At 28.8% G+C, this 11,471-nt stretch overlaps 1 protein-coding gene across 1 annotated transcript in view; it reads left to right on the top strand.

The window, feature by feature from the left end:
- Window positions 1–9,584: 9,584 nt before the first annotated feature.
- The window catches only part of LOC108692884 (arrestin homolog), a 43,984-nt gene continuing 42,097 nt past the window's right edge, over window positions 9,585–11,471 (top strand). The window contains exons 1-2 of the mRNA XM_018201435.1: window positions 9,585–9,968; window positions 11,164–11,300. Of these exons, the coding sequence (XP_018056924.1) occupies window positions 9,876–9,968; window positions 11,164–11,300 (230 nt within the window). The 5' untranslated portion in view covers window positions 9,585–9,875. The remainder of the gene's footprint in view (window positions 9,969–11,163; window positions 11,301–11,471) is intronic.

Here is an 11,471-nt window from a genome sequence, read left to right as displayed (position 1 = left end):
TTTTTCAATTTTTTTTTTTTTTTTTTTTTTTTTTTTTTGAAGACGATCGATACGGTCGTAAACGATGTTTTGACATTTATGACCCATCTTTAATATATTACGATGATTCGCTGAGTTGACGGTCGTATTGCGAAATGATATGTCGATGCTCACGTCGTAAGCAGTATTCGTGAGTAAAACAATTCGTGCGCAATATTATTAGCTCGGAGTCGAATGAATAATCAGCATTGATTCGCTCGCTATATTACGGCGTATATTTTATCATTAATTCGCCATTTTTACCCGACTGCATTCCCGGTATATTGACGAGAATAGATTTTATTCGAATGGAATAGCTATTAAGTATTCGCATATGAGAAAATGAAACAATGCGACGCTTTCCACGTGGTTGTTATAATTAATTTTTAATTTTTAATGAGTTACATAAATAGCCCGTCGTTTTTGTGCGAATGAAATATCAAATGATTTACACACATTGATGTTAAATTCATTTAACATAATAAAACCTTCTGAAAGTGACTTGTAATTACAGAATAGTAATTACAGAAGATAGATAATAGCAAAGTATTATTCAATTTGAGAGCCTGAGTTACATATCGTGATCAACATCAAACAATGTGCTAATGATTTTTATCCATCCAAAACTCTGTAAATTTTATAGTCATTTTAGTGATCATTTTATTAAAAAAAAAAAAACAGTAAGATTTTTGTGACATGTGCATAAAATTCTATTGTTTGTTTCCTAATTATAATGTAAACAGAATTGCTATCCTTTAATTTTTTCAATTTTTCATTCAAGATATTTATATTAATATAATTAGGAAACAAATAAATAGAACTTTAATATACGTACATATTAGAAAAACTGCTGTTTTTCTTTTCACATAATTTTTTACATAAATATATTAGGTGTAGTAAAAAGAAATCCATCATTTTTGCATGAAATTGAATGGAAAAATAATAGATTTCTTTTTACTACACCTAATATAAGTTACAATACTTAAATATGTGAATCTGAAGGAATTCATGTGATCCTTATATTCTCGAAAATTTGATTTATCGATTCTTTTTTTTAGAATAATATAGAGACTCACACTATTCACTTAATAAAAAGATAGATTTAATAAATCTAAATTAAAAATAGCCGAACTTGTCTGACCTCTTTGTGATATTTCAAAAAGGGGATATTTTTAAAAAATATTTGCTTTAATATTGCAGTTAGAAAGGAATAATCAGTCGATCAGCAATAATGAATGCATAATGGTTGCGTAATTTATATCATCGTTGGAGCAAGTGCACTTTGATGCTTGACTAGACAATGTATATGCTTTGCGTCTCGTTTGTGCAATCCAATGCCGTTATATTTACCAAATCGAATACAGGGTCAAGCTAGGTTTCAGGTTTTGTTTGTACTTGTCGTTTCTCGACTGAATTCCCAAGAGATGGAGTTTACATAATTCTAGCCTAATTTAACTCATTCCACGAACTTCCTCAATTTCGTGTGCCATGACGAGAAATATGGATCGCAAATCCAAATGTTCGTTACCTTTTAGAGGCAAAATGATTGGTTGAATTTCTTTCAACTTTACCGTGAGCAATTAAAAAAAGTCGTATAGCGACGTTGAGTTTTCAAAATGCGATAATTATAATTATAGGAAATACAGTATTTTGCATCATTAATAATGTGTACTATTTCGATCAATGACGTTCAAGACATTTAATTCTTGATGGTGCTTACTATAAGTTCACTGTTCGACAATTTTCATAATTATCGCAATAATTTTCATAATTACGCAGAAATCGTAAAATCGATCCCAGACGAATAACGCGATCTGTTGCATACAGTTTACATTGTGGAATATCATAATCTGACTAGGTCATGTAGATGTAAACAAAGCTTTAAAGTTTTAAAGTACTTTATGATAAAGTGCTTACTATTTTTAGATATACAGAAGATTGGAAAATACACTCTCGCGTGAAGTTTAGTCTCTACAGAATTTACAAAATTTTTAGTGCAATGTGCAATATGAAGATGTATATATATATATATATATATAGGAAAACATAAGAAGCTTGAAATAAATAAAACTTTATCGCTCTGTTTTCGAAACATTCCATAAAATCTTCGAAAATTATTACATTTCGTATTACAAATATTTTATTGAAATTTAAATGAAATTTTCCAAGTTTCTTACAGCGAAGATAGTATAAGTTTAGGTATTAATATAAATCCTCATAACCTCTATAAAGCCTCGATCTACATAACATGTAAGTTGCAGGTCGCAAATGAAACGCGTATTTCAGATTATAACAGGTCACAGGCCGCAACACACAGGACGGGAAAGTTGAAGTTCACCCAACTTCCTGCATTCTGCGTCCTGCAACCTATTATACAATACATTATACAATATATTATACAATATATTATACAATACATTCAAATACATTAGATTAGTTTCTAGTTTTGCGATCTTTGTTCTGCGTGCTTGTAGATTGGGCTTTATCGTTATACATAATTAAAAAATATTTATTTAATAATAATGATAGTAGTTTTCGCAAAATGATACTATAATTGCACTAATTAAAATAATATTTGAATACACATATTCATTAAAAATTTTCCTGTTCATATAGCTTACCTTTATTGAAATATAGCTTTATTTAAATTTTTTGTTTGGTAACTTGCTACTAAAATTCGGAAAAAATATAAAAAATAGACGTAATTGAAACAAGAAAAAATTATGAGACAATAATAGCTTCGTGTTTGAAAGAGGATCCGTTATCTTAAAGTCGATAGTCCACGCAAAGGATAATGCGATCGAATGAAGCAGATGATATGAGCGGAATTACATGCTGTATATGTGAAACGTGTGTATATATACGGCGCACGGACGAACCAGCAAATAGACTCGTGTCCTTTGTCTGATCTACTGACGTCCGATTTATTGTTCTTTTCTACGTCGTAGAGACCAAATGTCAGCCATGAAAATGTCTTTTGTGTTATGCCGTACAAGGAAATAGCCAACCTTCACTACAAAACTTTCGTCTTTTGCTTCCTTCTCTTAAAGTTATTTCAAAAAAGAAAAGGATACCGTACAACAGGAAAATTCTTCAAACTTCGGCAGATATTCCTTGTATTTCCATTTGTAGAAACTGCTAAAAGTTAAATTAATCTTTTGTAAAACGCGAAAATTAATCTTTTGTTAAACAGCGCTTATCAAGACAGATAAACGAAACGGTAATTAACCGAGACCTATTCTATCGATAAATAGGATAACCTTCACGATGTTAGGATTAGATATTTAACATCTTGATTGAAACGTGACATTGTCTGTGTCATCAGTACTTTGCCATCAAAACCGTTACGGTGTCCCACTTCTTTATTGACTTCACTTTATTATTTTCATTAACGCATTACGTGCTTTACCATCTATAATAGTTTAAACAATGTAAATAGTAATATGGATATGAGTTTGTATGCCGCGCAAGTTACTTCGCTACAGTTCATATATACGGAAAACATTAATTATTGTTATGTATGTATTACGAGAAAATATTGATCAAATTTCTATTACGCATTGTATCCAGTTTTATCATATAATTTTATTCTTATATAAAACAATGCAAACATTGTGCTAATGTCACCTTCCAAATTGATCTTGTTACATAAACAATAAAAGCTGATGAGTAATCACTATTTTTATAATCCGTAATTGTTCTGCAAAATTAAATTGTCATATAAAATCGTATTTATCTGAAGTGTAAACGTTCTAAAAATTTTTTTCTTTTTCATACTTAACATGATCAAATTCAAATAAATATATAACGCATTATTTTTATTGCACAGTAAAAAAATACGCATATAAATATCACGTTATAAAAATGTATGCAATCATAATTGAAAAGTTAACAAGGTAGTGTTAACTATTCTTAATACATTTGAACGACAAATTTCACGCTGGAAGCTTCATGATGATTTTACAATCTACAACATTACATAATGCATAATGTAACTAGTAACTATCCAAATAAACGTTGTAGAATATTGAAATTAGCGTGTATTGAATATTTGCGGCAAGATTAAAGTTATCTCATTTTACGCGAAAAAACACAATTTCCACGCAAATTCGATTTATAATCGGTACAGAAATACACTTGTGTGATTTAATCTTTTAAGCTTGATCAACGTGACGAATTCCACAATACTCTTGGTGCAACCTCAGCTCGTTCTCTTCCTTTATTGCGATCGTAAATCATCGTTCGCAGCAACCTTCTCGTAATACGCTTGTGACATTGTAAATCCCCTCGGAAATTTAAAGAAATATTTTTTAGGATCATATATCGCAATCGACGAATTAGGTCATTGTATATTATCATAATATATATTCATAATGTTTACCTTGCAAAGTGATATTTCATTACACAGTTAATATCATACTGAACACTTACGAATTAAAGCAAATTTTGCTCTCTTACAAGAAATAAGTTTTAAAAACTTCCATTTTATAATTTCCGGCTCTATTTATCCGAGTAATTCAAATTTCGTTAAAATTTATTTTTCTTAACAATCTAAATAATCTCCATTCGTAAATCCGCATATCTATTACACAATTAATCGATCGAATAGATCAAATTCAAGTTAAATAACAATTAAAATTTATTTACAAAGAATAAAGAAAATTTACATCTATATTGAAAAATTTATATTTTATGATTTTTGTGAAGTTCGTTTATTCAAATGAAATTTTGTAAAAATCGTAAAGATACATTTTTTTAAATTAAATTGGTTTCCATTTGTCTCAAAACCCTATCGATGAAATCAATTAAGTTCTAATGACTTTCGACATCAAAATTAAAAAAAAAGAGCGTTTTATTTTTCTAAAAGTACAATACATGCATGGAACAATTCTCGAATAAACAATCGCGACGTTTATTTTTAAAACTGCTATTTCGAAGTCAATGCTAATCCATAATGCGTCCAGAGTGCACGATGAAGATGGATTTCGCGGTGGAGTCCAATTGCGTAGTCAGAATGATGTAATGCACGGAACTCCGCGACGAAGGCAAATAAGCAATAAAATTTTCTCTTGATATTTCAAGAGAGCAGATTTCTTTTAATATCAACATTCTCTTCTCTCTCTTTTTTGCGTCAACCAAATATTCAATTAGCGTCGTCTTTCAGGTAACATAAAATACTCACCCATAAAGTGGTGCCTCACTCCTAAAATTTAAGAGAAAATCGCAGACAGAATCGCTTATTTAATCTTTCCTATTTTCTAAATTTCATAGCCTTTATACCATATTTACTCCAACCACATATTTACCAAAAGAAATTGTCGTCCTCTTTTCGCGATTTTCTCTCTCTTATCATATTACCTTCTTTCAACTCATCGTTTCATCTCAGCTTAGTCATAAACAACGACATAAATATAATCAATTGTCTTGTAGAAGTTACTGTTCGTCGCACAAAACATCAATCATAAAGGTTGCGTTTAGCAGAAAAAGCAGCTTTATTATTATAAAATTCTTTAATATGATTGATTTATATATGGTTTATATATTTTTAGATCCAGTGAGGAACTAAAGGCAAGACCAATCATATTAAAGAATTTTCAACAAAGCTGTTTTTTTTTTGCTGAACGTAATGAGTGGCAACCACATCTTTCCATAATCACATAAAAATATTCTCGCGCAATTCCTGTTGCGCGTTGGTATGTGTGGACGACAATGGAAAAGTTATTTAAACGAGTTCGAAACTTTCGAACGCCGGTGCGGCCGTAACGTTGTTCTCGACGAGATTTATGCTTGCCTATCCGCATACTCATCGAAACTTGACAACTGTCACTAATGAATAAACTGGTAATTAAAGTCGGTTCACATTCCCCACAAAGTGGATAACATAGAATTAAAGAGTTCGAATATATACTGCCCTAACAAGCTTTACTGCAAATGTTCCTCGAGATCCTTTTTATTTATGCGATTTCGAACGAACTGGTTATTACTGCCTCAGTCGATTACTTTTCCGATATCGTCAGGTCATTCTAACTTTTTCAAATATAGTATAGTAAACTTTCTATCATTTCTGTTATATATCAACCTATTTCAAAGAATACGGTGACGTACGTGATGAAAACACGACATCAAATCATTCATCATTTGAATAAAATGCTATTTCTTTTTAACATTATTTATATAATATGTTTATATATGTTTCATTGTCTATTGTCGAAATACGCGCTCTAAAGGAATAATAAAAAGCAGTTAGAGAAATTTAATTAATCAAAGCTTTTTTGTTGCGTTGTAAAAGCTATAACATTTCATCCTCACCTACAGGATATTGCGATATTGCGATTTTAAGTAAACTTTATGTTTAATATAATCTGATAACTTTCATGAACTCCGACCAACGTTGAGCGTGCGATGTATCTTAAAAAAAATCGCACGAACTTTTTCTTTATTTTTTATGAATTTATAATTAAATGTTACTTATATATAGAAGTTCCTAAAACGATGAACACAATTTGTCAAAATAATCTGATTATCTGAAGCTGTACTCGGATAAGATCCGGATCAGAAGGATTTTCTGACATAAAGGAATATCTACGAAAGCACAATTTCATGAAACCTGCAATTGAAACGCATATCGTAGTGTATCCAAATTATTTCACATGATTTTTAGCAGACTTCAGCATTACTACGCAAATTTTCTTTCAGATTTTTTGCAGATATCAGTATAAATCATATAAAAAAAAAAGAAAATTTATCGGAGAATGCATGTTTAAAAGAAAAAAAGAAACAAGCGTTTATTATTGAAAAAAATAAATAATATAAAAGTAAAAATTATTTCTACAGCATATCGTACTGAAATATCGAATCCATCAAAATGGATAAGCAGAGAAAATAGAGAAATAAATTATACCATAAAAAATATATTTCTCATTACTTACATTTTTCCATTATTTATACGATTTGCTACAATTTGTATTATTCATTTTGCTGTATAATTTTTATATACTTTTTTTATATACTTTTTTAATATATTACTTTTGCAAATTAGACTAGATTGAAATTAATTCTGTTCTCGAAACAGTCTGAATAATTTCACGTGAACATTGGCAGTTTTCTAATATATTTTTCCACGAATACTACATTTATGCTTCCAAGCAATTAAAAAAACACACATTTATATTTTTATATTTTGAGATCTCTTGCGCAAATTATCTTTTTAATATTATATGTTTTTCAAGTAGTTTTTAAATTGCATTTTATATATGCAAATGTAAAATATATTCATTTAAAATACTTCTTATCTAAATGTTTTTTTATTTTCTCTCCTCCACTACTATTATTTCAGTAATAAAAATCTTAATATTTACTCAAATAAAACAATCTTTATTTAAATAAAAATATTTTTATATGTTGTATATCAAATTTCTGTATATAATGTTAACATTATAAGGATAAGTGTGCATGCGTGCGTGCGTCTCTCTCTCTCTCTCTCTCTCTCTCTCTCTCTCTCTCTCTCTCTCTCTCTCTCTCTTTTATTTTAATATTATTATAATATCATTCAAATTAAAATGCAATAGTTTTGTATGTGTAATCTTTATTGCGCTTCTGATTTTTCATAGCTAACTAAAATCATAACATTGTTATCGTTATCTTACGTTATTATCGATCTTATTAATCATAGCATGTCTCTTCAATTGCTATCATATATACAGATTATGCTGATAAGTCACTAGGGATAGTCAGATAAATTTAGAAACCTTATCTAAGTAACTCTACATCCAGTTCAATTCATTGAAAACTCTTGACTATATTGTTCGTAGTTGTATTATCATTAGCTAGACATCTTTAGATACTGACGCTGAATACTAATGGATTTTCTCGAACACGAAATTCAATGTCAGTTGATGTTAGATATCGCGTAAAGATCTTTAATTAATAGGGTCGAATAGTGGCATAATTCATCAAAGATGCTTTCAACATGTTATTATATTTATCCTTATTAATTAAATATCTTATTGTTTATGGAGATAATTATATATCGCATAACTATTTTTAAAGTATCAAAATGGATATTATTTAATTTGTATATTATTTAATTTATAATAAGCAAATATATAGCAAGATAATTTTGAAAATTTTCTGATTTATAATTAAAATTGAATTCCAATAATTATAATTTAAAAAGAAATTAAAATAAGAATAAAAAACATATAAGGAGAAGAAAAAAAATAAAAATAAAAAATAAAATATTGAAATGAATAAAAATTTTGGCTCTTTCTTTACAGACTGATAATGGTTGAACAGTTGTACATTCGCATACAATTACAATTAATACGAAATCAATTTCTTATCGTTCATCTTTTCATTGAAAATAACTCGAAAGTAAATCAAAACGCATATGGCTCTTAAATATTGTATGTTTTGCTAATATAATCAATTATTAAATTAATATTCCAAAAGATTTGCGCACTAATTACTATACTGACTCCTAATATCCTATTTTACTTTTCCTCTTACTTAATATTAAGAGTCCTTATTCGATTTATTTATGAAATTTAAAAAATTATATCTAATGAATATTACGGTAGAACAATCTCATCTAAAAGCGTAGGTACCACGTAATGGATATAAATAATTAAACTTCTTCCATCAGCACTTAATTTCTATACAAAGAGAATTATTGGGCGCAAAGAATTACGGAGGAGTTATCTTATTATCCACTATTCGAACAAGAAAAGGAAGTTGCCGTCACTAAAAGTCGAGAAATTTCTTCGCTCAACTTTCTTAATCCAAGGTTTGAGTATGATTGATTCATTTTATAGAGTTTTTGCGACATACATTCTAATTGGCTTTTTTAATGTTTCATTAAACGTTAGAATTAATTAATCTTGAAAATTTAAGACATTAATAAAAATGTTACAAAATGTAAATAAAAGATTCAAATATAGTTTCTCACATGAAATAATCATATGATAAAAAAAAGCGATATAAAAAATATCATAGTCAACTTTCAACATTTATAAAACAATAATAATCTGTTAAATAAAATTAATATAATTTACTTTCTATTAATTTCTTCACTCTTTCTATTATTTTAGATTCTATAAATATATCGCTAAATAAAAATATGTCAAATATTTGAATCGCAGTTTTCACTAAAGTAAGAAAATAATAAAGAAATTTTTGCGAATAATTGAAAATAAAAAGCGTTGCTATATAATGAATTAAATTTTATTAGCAAATAAATTGATTAACGAAAATATATTTTTAGAAAAATTTTTTCGTTTGTTCCTTTTTACTCTTTCGAAATATATATTTACTTGTTATTTTTACACAGTATTTCATGAATTCACACAATATCTGGATAAAAGAAGAAACAATATAGAGTTTTAGAAAGAATATTTTTTCACTCACTATCACTCCAATCCAATTCTCTCTCTCTCTCTCTCTCTCTCTCTCCTCTCTCTTTTACTAAATTTACGTAGCAGAACTTTAACAGAACACGTGTATAACGATCAGTTAGGTACTAACAGAACCTTGACACGTGCCCTTTTATCGATTCGAGTATCCAGGATATTCCTATTTCCTGTTACGCGAAGATCATCGAATTCAGATCTAATTCTATGAAGGAAATTTAAAACGAACGGAATAAGCCAGCGCGAAACTATGCTCCGTGAAAACAGCAGAAAGCAATTCTAATAAAAATGCAGCATTACGTTGAGCAAAACACAAACAAAAGACTTTAGTCAAAGCAGTAGCGCGTGTAAGTGGTGTATGTGAACGAAATCAAGAGAGTTGTGTGCGTGATCGTGTATTGCTTATTGGGCCTCTGCTGTGGCCGTATTAAAACGAGAAAGGACGAAGAGATGGCGGAAAACAGCAATCATGTCACGCCAAGTGAAGCCATCGTGATTCAATCTGACGACGAGGAGCAACGAAAGGAGCTGTATCCTAACACGGTAAATATTATAATTAATTTCGCCGGAGAATGAAATAACGAGAAAATTGCTAATTACAACTGTCCTCACTTGGAAATGTGACGTCAATACCATCAATATTTCGTTAAAGAAGAAAGCAAAAATACGAAATAAAATCGAAACAAAATAGAAATAAAAATAGAAATCTAAAAGTCAAAATGAGAAATATATATGTGAAAGTCAAATTAAAAATATTTTTCACAATAAATTATTATTTGTAGATTTAAGATTCTTATTAACATTAATAAAGATGTTTATAAAAATATAAAAATTATTAAACTGTTTGTCAATTTCATAAGTGATATTATTATGGCAGTGTTCATGACTGTTTCAAAACCGAAAAAGATTTCGACGTAATTTGCAGAATCAGATATACAAATAAATTCACACAGAAATATTGAAGTCCGCTTTGAACGAATATAGAATTTCTCTTATTTATTTAGATTTATTTTTATCGGTTCAAATTTGTATCGTAATTATTTATTAAATTTAATATTTTAATAATTTAGTAATTAATAGAATGTAGCTCATCAAATTAAAAATTTAATATTAAAAAGAGATATAATTACTATTTTGTATTTCTGCTTTCTTTTCTATTAATTTTTTATTTCCGTCGCAAAAATTTATAAGTAATAAATTCTTAACGCTTAAAATTCTTTAAAAATCGTCGAAAAAAGTAAGTAAGAGACATCCGGGAGAGTTGATATGGGAAACTTGATATGGGAGAATTGAACCAAATATCTCATATTTCAGACCAAGAAGTTGTCAAACTGCGATGTATACATCATGCCATTTTGATTTCACATTTCTCGAAATATGACAAATAGTTGCTAGCTTGATAATCATGCACTTGGCATGAAATTTAAACGAGAAATTTGAAGTAATTCAACTCTTCCATATAATCAAGTCTCCCCTTATAACAGAAAATGTTTTTAGTATAATTACTAAATTTATAATTTTTCATTAAAAAATACAAATTTATTCAAAAGTATCTTCTATATACATATATATGATAACTAGAGAAAGAAAACTTATTACGTTATAATTATTAACTTGACATGAATCTAAAATTAGAAGTCAGCACGAATTCAGTTAATTTTCTTAATGTACTGTAGTCGTGTCAGGAAATTAAATGGGAAGTAATTCTACAGATGTTCCCTCGGATTTTCTTGTACAGGTGGACAATTCGAAAAACGATAGGACGGACAAAAAAGAAGAAGAGGATCATCGGGTAGAGGCAAAATCGGATCGAGCACAGGAATTACAAATACAGATGCAACCGCAAATGCAGCAAACTGATACACGAGGTGACAGGTGAGCACGTGATTCTACAATAAATTGACAACGATAGATCGAATCGAAAATATCTTGTTTCTTGAAAATTTTAACAATATTATTGATGATCAGATATTATATCGTCAAAGCGAACGCATTTATCTCAAGTACTTTTATTCTCCGAAAGGAGAATAAAATTAATACACTAAT

The sequence above is a fragment of the Atta colombica genome, unplaced genomic scaffold, assembly GCF_001594045.1.
Source record: "Atta colombica isolate Treedump-2 unplaced genomic scaffold, Acol1.0 scaffold83, whole genome shotgun sequence".
In the NCBI taxonomy this organism is placed as follows: Eukaryota; Metazoa; Arthropoda; class Insecta; order Hymenoptera; family Formicidae; genus Atta; species Atta colombica.
This window is presented reverse-complemented; position numbering and strand designations above follow the sequence as displayed.